Below are 19160 nucleotides of genomic sequence, written 5' to 3' on the forward strand. Positions count from 1 at the left end.
AACTGTCACCAGTGTGCTGCATCATTGAATGGTACCATGCTGGGCATTGCTTGTGGTTATTTGAATGGTTAAAATAGAACTAAAAACAGAAAAGATTTTAAACAACCTGCAAGTCTGGAAACACCTATGAAGAGCGAAACAGTTAATGTTTTGAATTTGAATAACTTCTTCAGAGGAAGATGAAGAATCATATGGACTCAAAACGATAACCACAGATGCAACCAGACAGTTTTTACAGCTTTTTCTGTTTTTATTTTGGATTTCCAGCATCCATGGTATTTTGTTTTTATTTTAGATAAAATAGAACCTTCAGATGTACCTGAACGCTGTGTTGGATAGATTTATCTATAAATGTAAAGCTGTTTTCACATGGCCCATTCAGCCAGTGAAATTGTATTGCTGCCATAAAATTTAGATAGTCAATTATTTGATTTATTATTGATACATGTATTAGTATACAGTGAAAAGTAGTGTTTCTTGTGCTATATAGAGAAAGCATACCGTACATAGGGAAGGAAAGGAGAGAGTACAGAATGTAGTGTTACAGTTATAGCTAGGGTGTAGAGAAAGATCAACTTGATGCAAACAAAGTAGGTCCATTCAAAAGTCTGATGGCAGCAGGGAAGAAGCTGTTTTTGAGTCTGTTGGTATGTGTCCTCAGACTTTTGTATCTTTTTCCTGACGGAAGAAGTTGGAAGAGAGTATGTCCGGGGTGCATGGGGTCCTTGATTATGCTGGCTGCTTTTCTGAGGCAGTGGGAAGTGTAGACCGTGTCAATGGATGGGAGGCTGGTTTGAGTGGTGGACTGGGCTTTGTTGACGACCCTTTGTAGCTTATTGTGTTCTTCAACAGAGCAGAAGCTATACCAAGCTGTGATACAACCGGAAAGAATGCTTTCTATGGTGCATCTGTAGAAGTTGGTGAGAGGTGTAGCGGACATGCCAAGTGACTTCTGCATGGAGAAATTTACAGTTTGACAATAAGTAGTCCCGAACATCTTGTCTTTGGAATGCCACGTTTTGATACAGGAAGGTCTGAACAAAGTGCGTACAACATGTGTTTAAAAATTACTTTATGAATTACTGTATCATCTGCATAATTGCATACTGCAACCATCTCATTCTCAAGCTTGATGTCTAGTTTTCTTCTTTTGACTGAAGACAGGAATAATTTTGTTATCCCTCGGTTCAAACATAGAAGAAACATAGAAAAACTACAGCACAGACAGGCCCTTCGGCCCACAAGTTGTGCCGAACACATCCCTACCTTCTAGACCTACCTATAACCCTCCATCCTATTAAGCTCCATGTACTCATCCAGGAGTCTCTTAAAAGACCCTATTGAGTTCGCCTCCACCACCACTGACGGCAGCCGATTCCACTCGCCCACCACCCTCTGTGTGAAAAACTTACCCCTACCATCTCCCCTGTACCTACCCCCCAGCACCTTAAACCTGTGTCCTCTCGTAGCAGACATTTCCACCCTGGGAAAAAGCCTCAGAGTCCACCCGATCTATGCCTCTCAACATCTTATACACCTCTATTAGGTCTCCTCTCATCCTTCGTCTCTCCAAGGAGAAAAGACCGAGCTCCCTCAGCCTATCCTCATAAGGCATGCCACTCAATCCAGGCAACATCCTTGTAAATCTCCTCTGCACCCTTTCAATCTTTTCCACATCCTTCCTATAGTGAGGCGACCAGAACTGAGCACAGTACTCCAAGTGGGGTCTGACGAGGGTCTTACATAGCTGCATCATTAACCCCGGACTCTTAAACTCAATCCCTCAATTGATAAAGGCCAGCACACCATACGCCTTCTTAACCACCTCCTCCACCTGCAGGGTTGATTTTAGAGTCCTATGGACCCGGACCCCAAGGTCCTTCTGATCCTCTACAGTACTAAGAGTCTTTCCCTTTATATTGTACTCCTTCATCCCATTTGACCTGCCAAAATGGACCACGACGCATTTATCTGGGTTGAAGTCCATCTGCCATTTGTCCGCCCAGTCTTGCATCCTATCTATGTCCCTCTGTAACTTCTGACATGCCTCCAGACTATCCACAACCCCACCAACCTTCGTGTCGTCGGCAAACTTACCAACCCATCCCTCTGCTTCCTCATCCAGTTCATTTATGAAAATGACAAACAGCAAGGGTCCCAGAACAGATCCTGGGGCACACCACTGGTGACCAACCTCCATTTAGAAAAAGACCCATCTATACCCACTCTCTGCCTCCTTTGGGTAAGCCAGTTCTGGATCCACTGGGCAGCAGCCCCTTGGATCCCATGCCCTCTCACTTTTTCTAGAAGCCTTGCATGGGGGACCTTATCGAACGCCTTGGATTTGAATAAATTCCTATATTTTATCTACAAATTTGAATAATATCCAGATCCTAAGTAAAATCTCATCCATTTGATTTGATTATTTTGAGGTAGTTGTTTTCTGATCTTGCCAGGACCAGTCACACTGTCTATTTGTTAGCTGACAGAGCAGCAGAATGTACCAGTTAGTGATGTGAACATGTAGTCATAAAATTAGCTGAGAAATTCAATACTGAATTGTTTCTGTATGTGTTATTCTGTATAAAATTTCTCAAAAAGTGAATGTTTGTATAAAATCTATCTCACTTGAGCTTGTACAGATTGCAAAAAAGGGATATTTAACAACATGGGGAGAGGCTAAAAGAGGGGGTGGCAGAAGATGCAACACTGACGTGCTGATACTGCAGAGTAACAATTAACAGAGCAAATATAGTGCTGCACTGCATTAACAAATCAGTAAATAGTTTCCAACACCTAAACCTCCCACGTTTAAAATTGGGAATGTAGCATCAACCATTTCTATTATTATTACATCAATCAGTCGCCACATAGAATATGAACAAAGTTGTTAGTTCAGTCAGGTACTGGTGTTCAGTGTGCAACTTGCACCCCATTAAAATGCAATTATTTATTAAATAACATTTAAGTGATGTTGGCTAATATTGAAGGTAATTGAAGAAATTATGAAGATAGTGATTGGCAATTGTGTGAACAGTGGCAGCTTTTAACCTCGGTTAGATTTTAAAAAAAATAGTTGCTAATGGAGGATTTCACATGTTAAAGCAATATCTGAAAGTTACGTTCGTTTTCAGTACTTAGTGAATATTGTGTCAAACCCCTTACATAAATGTTTAATTTTGTTAGGCAGCCAGCATAAGAAACAAAAGTGCAGAAATAGTTCATCTGCACAGGGCTATTAACGTTAAAATATAAATAGTTCAACAGTTACAGTGGGAAAATCACAACACCAATGTGTACACCAAGTCTTGGGGACTATACAATAGTCTAGATTTGAAACAAGCCAACATATAAAGAATGAAGAACAGTACAGCACAGGAGCAGGCCCTTTGGCCCACCAAGCCTGCGCCGACACACACCTTTCTAAACTAAAGACTTCTTGCTTCTACATGGTCCGTATCCCTCTATTCCCTGCCTACTCATGTATCTGTCAAGATGTCTGTTAAACGCTGCTTTTGTATCTGCTTCTGCCACCTCCTCTGGCAGCAGGTACTTACCGCCCTCTGTGTAAAAAAAAAACTTGCCTCTCATGTCTCCTTTAAACTTTCTCCCCTTCATCTTAAACCTATCTCCCAGGTAACTGACATTTCTACCTTGGGAAAAATCCATGCCCCTCATCATTTTTAAAAATGCTATCAGGTCATCCCTCAGCCTCCAACGCTCAAGTGAAATCAAGTTTGTCCAATCTCTCATAGCTAATACCCTCTAAACCAGGCAACATCCTGGTAAACCTTTTCTGTACCCTCTCCAAAGCTTCCACATCCTTCGATAGTGTGGCCACCAGAACTGTACGCTATATTCCAAATGTGGCCTAACTAAAGTTCTATACAACTGCAACATGACTTATCAATTTTTACACTCTATACCCCAATCGATGAAGGCAAGCATGCCCATACGCCTTCCTGACCACCCTATCCACTTGTGTTGTCACTTTCAGGCCCTTTGGCTGGACTACTGCTCTGAAAATTTATGGGTAGTAAAGTTCACTGGAAATTGAAGGTAAGAAACCTGACCACTACCTACCAATCAGGAGCTCTTCTGTCCAGAAATGTCACTTTTGAAACTTGTGATGTCACAAAGTGCAGCTCCCACAATACTTCCCAGCCGATGAAATTACCGTTTTTCTGTGATGTCAGTGTGTCCCCGTCCAGGTCTGGCTGTCTCTACTCCCGGAAGGTAAGTTCCACGCTCCTTACTGAAGTCTCTCTTCTCTCCCTGCGCTCGCTCTCTCCCTGCACTCTTGACTGAAGTCTCGCCCCTCTCTCCATGCTCTGGTACTTATTTTCAAGAAAGATGAAAAGCAACATAGCCATTAGTCTTAGAAAAGTAACATAGCCATTAACTTTAGATTGATTCAGTTTAAACTTAATTTCAATTTGTCATTGTCCATTTGGAAATTAATTTTGGCTACATTGCTCATTCATTGATTCCATAATTTAGATGGTTACAATGATTAGGATTTGTCTATTGGCAATGTTGAAGATGATTTTTTTGTGGATCGTTGAGTGGAAGAGATGTCAGTGTTGGCTGTGGGTTTGCAAATGGCTAATGAACCTATCTTAGCCATTCAGTCTCTCACAATGAGGACATCAATTGTTGGCTGGTCGAGGTGTTCGTGGATTGCTGGTTCAAGCAGTTGCCCTCTTTATCTCTTTTTTGCTGTTCTCTCGGTGGCTAACCCTGTTGGTTGGAATGTCTTGGGCATTTTCGATATGTGTTGGCATTTTGGTTGCAATGGGGCATATGCTTCCCATGTGCCAATGTTAATAGAGCAGGACTTCATGGAAGCTTTGAGCTCAGCTTTGAGATGTTTCATTTGTGAATTGGCTCCTTAATGTAGCTCTGAGTCGGGCTTTCTGATGACATGACCATTCCATTCCATCCCTGTCGATTTGAGGTTGCTCAGGTCTGTTCTTTACATGTCTGTGGCTTGGAGGACTCTCATATTGGTTCTTTTGTCCTCGTGTTTGATTCTCAAGGTCCTTTTAGAGTCATACTTAGCACAAAGGTTGTGGTTGTTGGAGTCAATCATCTCAGTCCTCAGGGCAGTGTGCTAGCCTCGACCATCTTCAGCTGCTTCATCGATGACCATCCCTCCATTATAAGGTCGAGTGTGGATGATTGCATGATGTTCCCAATACACAGCTGCTCAGATACTGAAGCAGTCCATGTCCGTATGCAGAAAGAACTGGACAATACTCGCTTGGACTAAGTTGGCAAGTAAAATTTAGCCACACAAGTGCCAGGCAACGACCATCTCCCAACAAGAGAGAAGCTAACCATCGCCCCATGACATTCAATGACATTATCATTGCTGAATCCCCCATTATCAACATCCTGGGGGTTACCATTGACCAGAAACTGAACTGGGCTAGCCATATAAATAATGTGTTTACAAGAACAGGTCAGAATTCTGTGGAGAGTAACTCTCCACTGGAGCTGACTCTCCAAAGCCTGTCCACCTATGAGGTACAAGTCTAATGGAATGCTCTCCAACTGCGACTCCAACAACATTCAAGAAGCTCAACAGCATTTAGATCAGCGGTCTCCAAACTCCGATCCGGAAGCGGCCCGCTGCGGGCCGGATGTGGCTCGCGGGCTGTAGTTTGGAGACCAAACAAAAGGCCTGTTTTGTGCTGTAGTTTTTCTATGTTTCTATTAGGTAGGCCTAGAAGGTAGGGATATGTTCGGCACAACTTGGGCTGAAGGGCCTGTTTTGTGCTGTAGTTTTTCTATGTTTCTATGTTTCAAAGCAACTCGCTTGATTGGCACCTCATCCAGCGCTATAGAATTCACTCCCTCAATCACTGATGCACAGTGGCAGTGTACCATCTACAAGATGCACTGCAGCAATGCAATAAGGCTCCTTTGACACTACCTTCCAAAGCCTCTATCACCTAAAACGACAAAGGCAGCAGGTGCATGGGAACATACCACCTGCAAGTTTCCCTCCAAACCAGGGCCGTAGTTTGAGAATAAGGGGTAAATCTTTTAGGACTGAGGTGAGGAGTGGTGAATGTGTGGAATCTGTGGAATTCACGACCACAGAGTAGTTGAGGCCAAAACATTGTGTGACTTCAAGAAGAAATTAGATATAGCTCGTGGGGCGAAAGGGATCAAGGGATATGGGGGAAGGTGGAATCAGGATATTAATTTTGATCAGCCATGATCAAAATGAATGGCGGAGCAGGTTCGAAGGGCCAAATGGCCTCCTCCTTCTATGTTTCCTACACCTACAACACATGTATTGCAGCGGTTCAAGAAGATAATGCACCAACTGCTTTTCAAAGGCAAACGGGGTGGGCAATAAATGCTGACCTAGCTCGCAATGTCTACATCCCATGAATGAACAATATTAAAAAAGCCCTCCGAGTTTATTTAATTTTCCTTAGTTATTTCTCAGAGGTAAGAATTTATCGGGATGCTTCCATTAGCTTTTTGGTTATGTGACTCTACCTTTTGTTTCCAGACCTTGGGGGTGATTCTTCCAAAACAATTCTAAATGTCAAATCCATGTAAAAACTGGAGTAAATCACACTGGTTTTTTCCAGCGGGAGTTTCAAAATGAATCTCCTACACTCAGTGCACGAGCGTGAATCCCGTTGTAAATCTGGGGGAGGGGCCTATTCCCACTGGAGAGGCTGGCAGCATAGCGCTAAGCGGGCCACTGCGCACGTGCCGATTTGTCAGTGCTGTGATTGGCACATGGCAGTAGCCCGCTCTGCCGGCCTCCTGATCGCTGGTCAGCTCATTTGGCCGGCCATGCAACATCCCCCACGGCCCGAACGTTGACCCTCTGGATCTGTCCGGGCCACCTCAATTCTCTCCTCCTTTCCCCCTCTTCCCCAAGGGCGAAGTGCCTGATGCCCCTTGGGCATTGGCACTTTGCCCCTTGGGTAGTGCCAGGGGTCCCAGGTGAGCAATGCTCAGAGGGCACCCCCTTCCCCAGCGCCTGACCCTCTGGGGGTCCTTGATTGACCCCCTTCACTCTAGTGGGGTTGGGCCGCTAGCTCCCACAAGTGGGGAGCTATACTAAACACCGCTGGAGTGAACCCTTCCTGGCAGCAGGGTAGACACGAGCAGGCCCAAAGATTTTGGTCCCGAGCCTGCTAATATTTTAAAATATACAATAATGGAGATTAACATAATTTATGCAGCTCTGCACCGATTTCTAGCGCGGAGCTGATGGCACTGGAAATCCGGCTGCTGGAGACTCGCAGAGGCCATGATGTCCAGTGGGGAGCCCACGAAATGACCTCCACTCCAGTCTCCCGGCCTGCTGCGCTACAAAAGCAGTGCAGTGGGATGGGAGAATCGCTCCCCTCTTATTACTGTGGATTCTTCAGCTCCTTGTTTGGCTTGTCAGCAGTTATCCAACCAACTTCCTTCCCATAGTTTTCCAACTATTTGTGCTGAGTGCTTCCTGCCAAAAGGCTTTGCGAGGACAAAGTGGTTCTCGTGGATTTCTTCCACTAGAAGCAAATCTTCCAGCTGCTTTTCCTTCATGAAACCCAAACTGAACTACTTGGTTCTGTCAGCAAACATTCAACAAAAATTGCACAAAAAAATCTTCTAATAAAGGCTTCATCCTGAATTACTATCTCTGTAACAATGTGGCATACTTTGGAACAACTCAACCAGAAATGCAAACAAATTATTTTATCTTCAACATAATTGTTTGATTCTGCAACTCATATGAATGACTAGTATTTCTAAGATGTGGAGTTGCCGGCTTTGGACTGGGGTGGGCACAGTAAATAATCTCACAACATCAGGTTAAAGTCCAACAGGTTTATTTGGTAGCACGAGCTTTCGGAGCGCTGCTCCTTCATCAGGTGAGTGCAGGATTTGTTTCACAAACAGGGCATATATAGACACAAACTCAGTCTTAACAGGTAATCAAGTCTTTACAGATGCAGACAATGAGAGTGGAGAGGGGGTTAAGCACAGGTTAAAGAGTTGTGAATTGTCTCAAGCCAGGACAGTTAGTGAGATTTTGCAAGCCCAGGCAAGTCGTGGGGGGTTACAGATAGTATGACATGAACCCAAGATCCCGGTTGAGGCCGTCCTTGTGTGCAGAACTTGGCTATCAGTTTCTGCTTGGCAATTCTGCGTTGTGTGTCTTGAAGGCTGCCTTGGAGAATGCTTACCTGAAGATCAGAGGCTGAATGCCTTTGACTGTTGAAGTGTTCCCCGACAGGAAAGGAACACTCCTGCCTGGTGATTGTCGAGCAGTGTCCATTCATCCGTTGTAGTGTCAGCACGGTCTCGCCAATGTACCATGCCTAAAGACATCCTTTCCTGCAGCGTATCAGGTAGACAATGTTGGCCGTGCCGCAAAAGTATGTACCGTGTACCTGGTGGATGGTGTTCTCATGTGAGATGATGGCATCTCTGTCGATGATTCGGCACGTCTTGCAGAGGTTGTTGTGGCACGGTTGTGTGGTGTCGTGGTCACTGTTCTCCTGAAGTCTGGGTAGTTTGCTGCGTACAATGGTCTGTTTGAGGTTGCGCGGTTGTTTGAAGGCAAGTAGTGGGGGTGTGGGGATGGCCTTGGCGAGATGTTCATCTTCATCGATGATATGTTGAAGGCTCCGGAGAAGATGTCGTAGCTTCTCCGCTCAAAAAACCGTACAGATCTCCTCAGAAGACAAATACGGGACACAGCGGACAGAGTACCCTTCGTCGTCCAGTACTTCCCTGGAGCGGAGCCAAGTTCCGCAAACATGAGGACGGCCTCAACAGGGATCTTGGGTTCATGTCACACTATCTGTAACCCCCCATGACTTGCCTGGGCTTGCAGAATCTCACTACACTGTCCTGGCTTGAGACAATTCACACCTCTTTAACCCTCTCTCCACTCACATTGTCTGTACCTGTAAAGACTTGATTACCTGTTTAGACTCGTAGTCCAACCATTATCTTGTAACTGAGTTTGTGTCTACATATGCCCTGTTTGTGAAACAAATCCTGCACTCACCTGATGAAGGATCAGCGCTCTGAAAGCTCGTGTTACCAAATAAACCTGTTGGACTTTAACCTGGTGTTGTGAGACTACTTATTGTATTTCTAATGGAATTTTTATGATGGTCTTTTTCAGAATTGCTAGCTTATAGCTTCTTATAGGTAGATAATGATGGACACCCTCGCTGTACATTTAATCTCAATTTTAAATTAAACCCAACAGCTAAAGCGGGGCAAGGATTGCTGGATCCAGCTTAGTTGCTTCTGCTCTGTCCTATGATTCTGGGTCTTCAACCTCAAAACAGTTCATCCACTCCCTGCATGCTTATGAATGAGTAAATACCGCCCAAGCTTTGTTGTAAATAAGAAGTTAGAAAAACGTGGATGCTTCATCCTTGAAAGGTAGCATATGAGAGGAGATCTTAGAAAGGTATATAATCTGCTAAGAGAGAATAGGAGAAGGGACGGGGATTTAAAACAGGAATTTCGGGAGCTGGGCTGGAAGCTGAGAGCAAAGACAAAACATGTGGTCATCTCTGGTACGCTACCGGTGCCACGTGATAGCGAGTTGAGGAACAGGGAGAGAGTGCACTTAAACATGTGGTTGCAGGGATGGTGCAGGAGGGAGGGTTTCAGATACGTGGATAATTGGAACATGTTCTGGGGAAGGTGGGACCTCTACAAACAGGACGGGGTGCACCTGAACCAGAGGGGCACCAATATCCTGGGAGGGAAATTTGCTACGGCTCTTCAGGGGGATTTAAACTAATTTGTCAGGGGAGTGGGAAAAGGAGTTGTAGTCCGGAAGTCAGTGTTGAGGGTGGTGAGGTATTGGGGAAGGTATCAAGGTCAAGGGTGGGTACCGGTAGACAGGAAGGTGGGTTGAAGTGTGTCTACTTCAATGCAAGGAGCATCCGGAACAAGGTGGATGAACTTGGGGCGTGGATTGCTACTTGGGACTATGATGTTGTGGCCATTACGGAGACGTGGGTAGAACAAGGACAGGAATGGTTGTTGGACGTTCCGGGGTATAGATGTTTCAGTAAGTGTAGGGAAGCTGGTAAAAGAGGTGGAGGAGTAGCATTGTTAATCAAGGATAGTTTAACGGCTGCGGAAAGGCACTTTGAGGGGGATATGCACACTGAAGTAATATGGGCTGCAGTTAGAAACAGGAAAGGAGCGGTCACGTTGTTAGGAGTTTACTATAGGCCCCCAAATAGTAATAGAGATGTGGAGGAAGAAATTGCTAAGCAGATTATGGATACGTGTGGGGGTCACAGGGTAGTTGTCATGGGGGACTTTAACTTTCCAAATATTGATTGGAACCTTTGTAGGTCGAATAGTTTGGATGGGGCACTTTTTGTGCAGTGTGTGCAGGAGGGTTTCCTGACACAATATGAAGGTCGGCACAACATCGTGGGCCAAAGGGCCTGTTCTGTGCTGTACTGTTCTATGTTCTATGTTAACCCTGAACATTATTTAACGCTAATTCTTGATTACAGGACAATGAATGCAAATTAGTTTAAAACAAAGTAGATGAGTGTAAAGAAGTACTTATTGAAACAGAATAATTAGTAATTGCAGTGATCTTATGGATGAGATAGTGAAGCAATAATATTTACTCAAAATGTAGCCTGATGATGTGATTGGGATGGGGTGGAGATTGTGGCATCCGTCTGTGGTAGGATGAAGTAGGTGGGCCAAATAGCCTCCCTCGTCTATACTTGTCTTGGCAATCTTACTTGTTGCAAGATTACTAGAGTTAAAACTGTAGGAACATAAGTTCTGTTCCATATGATGCACTATTATAGTTTTGTAACCTACTCCCAAGTGTCCAGTTATTTTTCTTTCTTTCCTGCTTCTTTTGGAACTTTAGTATTTACAATCAAGCGCTCTCTTTCAACCCAGAAGATCTGAGGAGTAAGTATCGCTTGTATGGTGTCACTACCATTCCAAAATAGTTAGCAGGCAGTGCCATTTGAGGTGGTTGGGCTTGTTTTTAAATTTGATCATCACTGAAGAAAATCAATTTTTCTGTTGATGAACTGAGTATTTTGGGAGCTGGCAACATTCACATCAGTCAAAGCTGACTTGGTACTCCCAACTCCTGATCTTGTGATCGGAATTTAAATGCTTCTGTTACTGACCTACCAATTCTCTTTCAATAGTGTAGATTCTGAGTTGTGGCCATGGAATAAATTAAACATTTGCAGTTTTGTCACCTGGATGAAGGTAAAGGTTAACATTGTACAAATCCGGAATGTTTCCTACTCAGTCCACTTGAACTTTGAAAGACATCCAGCAACACAATCTGAAATTTTACCGTGCTAAACTGTTTTTTAAGGTGTAATTTTAGCTACAAGACACCAGGGTGAGGTACCATTGATGAGAGGACTTATAGCTGGTGTTGGTATTGATGGAATCAATTTGATATGCTACTAATTTGAATATATACAGATTTGAAATGCCAAAGTTCATGTGAACATTTTAGAATTTTATCGCGGTTCTTAAGTTACCGTTAGCTTATCCTTGTTTAGTTCAAGGAAAAATTATGCTGACAATCTATTCCAGGCAATGTTGTTTCTATTTTAAATGACAAACTTAATATATTTGTTTTGTTACGCAGATCTCAATGGAGAATGATTATCTTGGCCCACGCAGAATTGAGAGTCTGAAGAAAGAGGATTCCGATTGGCAAAGGAAAGCCCACAGGGCTGTACTATCTATACAGGATTTGACAGTGAAGTACTTTGAGATCACAGCCAAAGCACAAAAAGGTAGTGTATTGGATTCTGCATTTAGCAATAGCAGGCCCTTCGGCAGAAATACTCATGTTTAACCTGAAAGTAAATGAAATGTAAAACTGTGCGGTGAAACAGGATGTCAAAACTTTAGATGCATATTAAATGATTTTAGATATTTGGGTATGTAATACTAGAGAAATACAAATGTTGCTTCCACTGTTACAGGCAAATCATATTTCCCTAAATTGGTTGAGTCTTTTGATAAGGTAACAGAGGGGAATTGATGAGGATAACAGGAGCATAAGAAGTAGGAGTAGTCCATACTGTCTGTCGAGCCTGCTCCACCATTTACTGTGATCATGGTTGATCTTTGGCTTCAACTCTTCTTTCCTGCTGACTCTTCACGTCCCTTGATTCCATAAGGGACCAAAAATTTGTCTGTCTCGGCCTTAAAGATGTTCAACGATGGAGCATGTGCAACCCTCTGGGGTAGAGAATTTCAAAGATTCACAATCCTTTGAATGAAGAAATCCTTCTTCATCTCAGTCCTGGGTGATCAACCCCAGCGCTGAGGTTTTTAAAAATTTATTAGTCACAAGTAGGTTGTGCCCCTGTGTTTTAGATTCCACATCCAGGGGGATCAACTTATTGGTGGCTGCCTTATTAGGCCTTTCATAATTCCATGTGTTTCAATGAGATCACCTTGCATTCTTCTAAACTTCATAGAATATAGACTCAATTTACACAAGTCTCTCATCCCAGCGACCATTTTAGCAAACCTGCACTGTATCACCTCCAATGCAAGTATGTAATACAATGCAAGTAAGTATTCTCATTCTTAATCCCTTTGAAATAAAGGCTAATATGCCATTTATTTCCTAATTGCATGCTGTACCTTCATGTTAACTTTGTTTCCTTATAAGAGTATACCCAATTCCCTTTGAACATCAACATTTATAAATTTCACACCTTTAAGAAAATATTTTGGTTTTCTATTCTTGCAACCAAAGTGAATAACTTCCTCACATAAGAAATGGAGCAGCAATAGTCATTTGATTCCTTGAGTGTTCTGCACTATTCAGTTAAATAATGGCTGATCTGATTACGGCCTTAACTCCACTTTCTTGCTTTTTAAAAATTCTTTCATGGGATGAGGACGTCGCTGGCAAGCACTTATTGCCCATCCCTAGTTGTCCTTGAACTGAGTGGCTTGCTAGGCCACTTCAAGAGGGCATTTAAGAGTTAGCCACACTGCTGTGGATCTGGAGTCATATGTAAGCCAGACCAGGTAAGGATGGCATTTTTCCTTCCCTGAAGCTCATCAGTGAAATAGATGTTTTTTTTGACTATTGACAATGATTTCATTGTCACCATTAGACTTTTAAATCCAGATTTTAAAATTTCGTTCCAATTTCATTATCTCCCAGGGTAGAATTTGAATCTGGATCCCAGGTCATTACCCTTGGTCTCTGGATTACTAGTCTAGTGACAATACCATGAGCTAGGCACTAAATTAAATGTAAAGTTTATTTATTAGTCACAAGTAGGCTGACATTAACATTGCAATGAAGTTACTGTGAAAATCCCCTAGTCGTCACACTCCGACACTGAGGGAAAATTTAGCATGGCCAATGCACCTAACCAGCACATCTTTCAGACTGTGGGAGGAAACCGGAGCACCCGGAGGAAACCCACCCACCGTGCAGACTCCACACATAGTGACCCAAGTGGGGAATCTAACCCGGGTCCCTGGCACTGTGAAGCAGCAGTGCTAACCACTGTGCCACCTTGCTGCCCTAGTTAATGCTTCAGTTATATACAGACCACATCTGGAGTACTGCGTACAGTATTGATCTCTTTATTTAAAGAAAGGTGTAAATACATTCGAAGCAGTTCAATAGACTAATGCAAGTACTGGACTAATCTGGAAAGAGGAAAGGTTGGACAGACTTCTATTTGCTGGAGTTTAGAAGAGTAAGAGGTGATTTGATTGGAACATACAAGATCCTGAGGGATGTGGACAAGGTGGATATGAAGAGGATGTCTCCTCTTGTGGAAAAATCTAGAGCTAGGGGTGAAAAATATGCAGTCATCTGTTTAAGAGATGAGAATTTTTTCTGAGTCTGGAACTCTCTTCCTTCAAAGGCAGTGGAATCAGAGTCTTTGAATATTTTTAAGGCAGATATAGATGGCTTCTTAATGAACAAGGAGGTGAAAGTTTATAGGGGGAAGGTGAAAATGTTCCATCCCCTTACATTAAAATTAAATGTTCCATTAGCTTTGCTAATTAAAATCGTACCTGCATGTTAATATTTTCTGCTTCATGTACTAGGGCACCATGTTCCCTCTATATAGTAGCATTCTGTAGTCTCTCACCATTTAAATAATATTTTGTTTTTCTATTCTTCCCACCAAAGTGGACAACCTCCCATTACTCCATACTCATATCATAGAATCCTTATAGTGCTGAAGAAGGCCATTTGGCCCATCAAGCCTGCACCAACAACAATCCCACCGAGGCCCTATCCCCATAACCCCATGTATTTACCCTGCTAATCTACACACAAATTCCTACCCCTTCCTTAGCTACCCTCTTCCTCTTTATACATGCATAAAAAGCCTTGGGATTCTCCTTAATCCTGCCTGCCAAGCTCATTTCATGGCCCCTTTTTGCCCTCCTAAGTCCCTGTTTAAGCTCTTTCCTGCTATCTTTGTATTCCTCAAGAGCCTTATCCGTTTTCAATTTCCTGAAATTTATGTATGCCTCCTTCTTCTTTTTCTCTAAGCTCACAATCTCTCTTGTTATCCAGGGTTTCCGAATCTTGCAATCTTTATCCTTCGTTTTTACAGGGACATACTTGTCCTGAATTGTTAACAACTGCCTTTTAAAAGACTCCCACATATCGGATGTGAATTTGCCCTCAAACAGCCGCCCCCAGTCTACAAGCCCTAGCTCCTGCCTAATACTGTGGTAGTTAGCCCCCCCACCCCCGCCCCGTTTGGTACTTTCACTCTGGGACTACTTCTAACCTTTTCTACAAGTATCTTGAAACTTATAGAATTGTGATCACTGTTCCCAAAACGTCCCCCACTGAGATATCAATCACCTGTCCGGGCTTGTTTACTAGAACCAGGTCTAAGGTAGCCCCTTCCGGAGTTGGACTATTTACATATTGCCTCGAAGCACTCTTGGACACACTGAACAAATTCTGCCCCATCCAAGCCCCTGGCACTAAAGGAATCCCAATACATGTTGGGGAAGGTAAAATCACCCATCACAACAACCCTGTTATTTTTACATCTGTCCGTAATCTTCACCTCATGCTGGCTGTTGGGAGGTCTGTAGTACAACCCCAACAGTGTGATTGCGTCACTCCTCTTCCTGAGTTCGACCCACATGGCCTCACTACTTGATCCCACCAAGGTGTCCTCCTTCTGTATTGCTGTGATATTCTTCCTAATCAGTAAAGCAACACTCCAACCTCTTTTGTCACCCTCTCTATCTTGCTTGAAGCATCTAAATCTTGGAATGCTAAGCTGCCAGTCTTGCCCTTCTTTCATCTAAGTCTCCGTAATTGCCACAACATCATAGTTCCATGTAGTAATCCAAGCTTTAAGTTCATCCGCCTTAACTGTCATATCCCTTGTGTTAAAGCAAGCACAGTAAGAGTTTTAACAACACCAGGTTAAAGTCCAACAGGTTTATTTGGTAGCAAATGCCATTAGCTTTCGGAGCGCTGCTCCTTCGTCTGTGTTTACCCCAGTCCAACACTGGCATCTCCACATCATTAAAGCAAACACACATAGAAACATAGAAGATAGGAGCAGGAGGAGGCCATTTGGCCCTTCGAGCCTGCTCCTCCATTCACTACAATCATGGCTGATCATCCAACTCAATAGCCTAATCCTGCTTTTTCTGCATAACCTTTGATCCCATTCGCCCCAAGTGCTATATCCAGCCGCCTCTTGAATAAATTCAATGTTTTGGCATCAACTACTTCCTGTGGTAATGAATTCCAAAGGCTCACCATTCTTTGGGTAAAGAAATGTCTCCTCACCGCCATCCTAAATGGTCTACTCTGAATCCTCAGTCTGTGACCCCTGGTTCTGGATTCCCCCACTATTGGTTCATCCTTTCTGCATCTACCCTGTCTAGTCCTGTTAGAATTTATAAGTCTCTATGAGATCCCCCCCTCATTTGTCTGAACTCCAGCGAAAACAATCGTAACCTAGTCAATCTCTCCTCATTCATCAGTCCTGCCATCCCTGGATTCAGCCTGGTAAACCATTGCTACACTCCCTTGAGAGCAAGAACATCCTTCCTCAGAAAAGGACACCAAAACCGCACACAATACTCTAGGTGTGGTCTCACGAAGGCCCTGTATAATTGCAACAACACATCCCTGCTCCTGTACTGGAAACCTCTAGCAATGAAGGCCAACATGCCATTTGCAGCCTTTACCACCTGCTGCACCTGCATGCTTACCTTCAGTGACTGGTGAACAAGGACTCCCAGGTCCCACTGCACACTCCCCTCTCCCAACTTACAGCCATTCAGGTAGTAATCTGCTGCCTTGTTTTTGCTTCCAAAGTGAATAACCTCTCACTTATCCAAATTATACTGCATCTGCCATTGATTAGCCCACTCACCCAACCTATCCAGATCATTCTGAAGGACCTCTGCATCCTTGTCACAGTCCACCCTCCCACCCAACTTGGTATCATCTGCAAACTTTGAGATGTTACATTTTGTTTCCTCATCCAAATCATTTGTATTGTGAATAGCTGGGGTCCCAGCACCGATCCTTGTGGCATCCCACTAGTTACATCCTGCCAATTCGAAAAGCAGCCATTAATTCCTACTCTTTGTTTCCTCACTGCCAACCAGTTTTCTATCCATCTCAATACACTTCCTCCAATCCCATGCGCTTTAACCTTACACGATAATCTCTTGTGCGGGACTTTGTCAAACGCTTTCTGAAAGTCCACATATATCACATCGACTGGCTCCCCCTTGTCAACTCCACTGGTTACATCGTCAAAGAATTCCAACAGGTTTGTCAAGCAAGAGATAGCATTTATAATCACCTAGAAAGGAATAATTTGATTAGGGATAGTCAGCACGGTTTTGTGAAGGGTAGGTCGTGCCTCACAAACCTTATTGAGTTCTTTGAGAAGGTGACCAAAGAGGTGGATGAGGGTAAAGCGGTTGATGTGGTGTATATGGATTTCAGCAAAGCGTTTGATGAGGTTCCCCATGGTAAGCTTTTGCAGAAAATACGGACACATGGGATTGAGGGTGATTTAGTGGTTTGGATCAGCAATTGGCTAGCTGTAAGAAAACAGGGTGGTGGTTGATGGGAAATATTCATCCTGGAGTTCAGTTACTAGTGGTGTACCGCAAGGATCTGTTTTGGGGCCACTGCTGTTTGTCATTTTTATTAATGACCTGGATGAGGGCGTGGAAGGATGGATTAGTAAATTTGCGGATGACACTAAAGTCGGTGGAGTTGTAGACAGTGCGGAGGGAAGTGGCAGGTTACAGAGGGACATAGATAAGCTGCAGAGCTGGGCTGAGAGGTGGCAAATGGAGTTTAATGCGGAAAAGTGTGAGGTGATTCACTTTGGAAGGAGTAACAAGAATACAGAGTACTGGGCTAATGGTAAGATACTTGGTAGTGTGGATGACAGAGGGATCTGGGTGTCCATGTGCATAGATCCCTGAAAGTTGGCACCCAGGTTGATAGGGTTGTTAAGGCGTACGGTGTGTTAGCTTTTATTGGTAGAGGGATTGAGTTTCGGAGCCAGGAGGTCATGCTGCAACTGTACAAAACTCTGGTGTGGCCGCATTTGGAGTATTGCGTACAGTTCTGGTCGCCGTATTATAGGAAAGATGTGGAAGTGTTGGAAAGGGTGCAGAGGAGATTTACCAGGATGTTGCCTGGTATGGTGGGAAAATCGTATGAGGAAAGGCTGAGGGGCTTGAGGTTGTTTTTGTTAGAGAGAAGGTGGTTAAGAGGTGACTTAATAGAGGCATACAAGATGATCAGAGGATTAGATAGGGTGGATAGTGAGAGCCTTTTTCCTCAGATGGTGATGGCTAGCACGAGGGGACATAGCTTTAAATTGAGGGGTGAGAGATATAGGACAGATGTTAGAGATAGGTTCTTTACTCAGAGAGTAGTAAGGGCGTGGAATGCCCTGCCTGCAGCAGTAGTGGACTCGTCAACATTAAGAGCATTCAAATGGTTATTGGATAAACATATGGATGATATTGGAATAGTGTAGATTAGAGGGGCTTTAGATTGGTTCCACTGGTCGGTGCAACATCGAGGGCCGAAGGGCCTGTACTGCGCTGTAATGTTCTATGTTCTATGTTTTCCCCTTCATAAATCCATGCTGACTCTGTCTGATCCTGCCACTGCTTTCTAAATGCTCTGCTATAAAGTCCTTGATAATAGAACATAGAAAAAATACAGCACAAACAGGCCCTTCGGCCCACAAGTTGCACCGGTCATGTCCCTACCTACCTAGGCTTATATATAGGCTTACCGTTAACCCTCAATCCTATTAAGTCCCATGTACTCATCCACAAGTCTCTTAAAAGACCCTATCGAGTTTGCCTCCACCACCACTGACGGCAGCCGATTCCACTCACCCACCACCCTCTGAGTGAAAAACTTACCCCTGACATCTCCTCTGTACCTACTCCCCAGCACCTTAAACCTGTGTCCTCTCGTAGCAGCCATTTCAGCCCTGGGAAAAAGCCTCCGAGAATCCACCTGATCTATACCTCTCAACATCTTGTACACCTCTATCAGGTCACCTCTCATCCTTCGTCTCTCCAAGGAGAAAAGACCGAGCTCCCTCAACCTATCCTCATAAGGCATGCCAACCAATTCAGGCAACATCCTTGTAAATCTTCTCTGCACCCTTTCAATCATTTCCACATCCCTCCTGTAATGAGGCGACCAGAACTGAGCACAGTATTCAGTGGGGTCTGATGAGGGTCTTATAAAGCTGCATCATTATTTCCTGACTCCTAAACTCAATCCCTCGATTGATGAAGGCCAGCACACCATACGCCTTCTTAACCACCTCCTCTACCTGCAAGGCCGATTTTAGAGTCCTATGGACCCGGATCCCAAGGTCCTTCTGATCCTTTACACTGCTAAGAGTGTTACCCTTGATATTATTCTCCATCATCCCATTTGACCTGCCAAAATGGACCACTACACATTTATCCGGGTTGAAGTCCATCTGCCACTTCTCCGCCCAGTCTTGCATCCTATCTATGTCACGCTGCAGCTTCTGACATCCCTCTAACCTATCCACAACACCACCAACCTTTGTGTCATCGGCAAACTTACCAACCCATCCCTCCACTTCCTC

General features: G+C 43.9%; 1 protein-coding gene across 1 annotated transcript in view; it reads left to right on the forward strand.

Moving 5' to 3' along the window:
- The window catches only part of jmy (junction mediating and regulatory protein, p53 cofactor), a 99157-nt gene that overhangs the window by 44908 nt on the left and 35089 nt on the right, over positions 1-19160 (forward strand). Inside the window, exon 3 of the mRNA XM_078214974.1 lies at positions 11651-11801. Coding sequence (XP_078071100.1) covers positions 11651-11801 — 151 coding nt within the window. The remainder of the gene's footprint in view (positions 1-11650; positions 11802-19160) is intronic.

This window comes from Mustelus asterias, chromosome 6 (assembly GCF_964213995.1).
Source record: "Mustelus asterias chromosome 6, sMusAst1.hap1.1, whole genome shotgun sequence".
Taxonomy (NCBI): domain Eukaryota; kingdom Metazoa; phylum Chordata; class Chondrichthyes; order Carcharhiniformes; family Triakidae; genus Mustelus; species Mustelus asterias.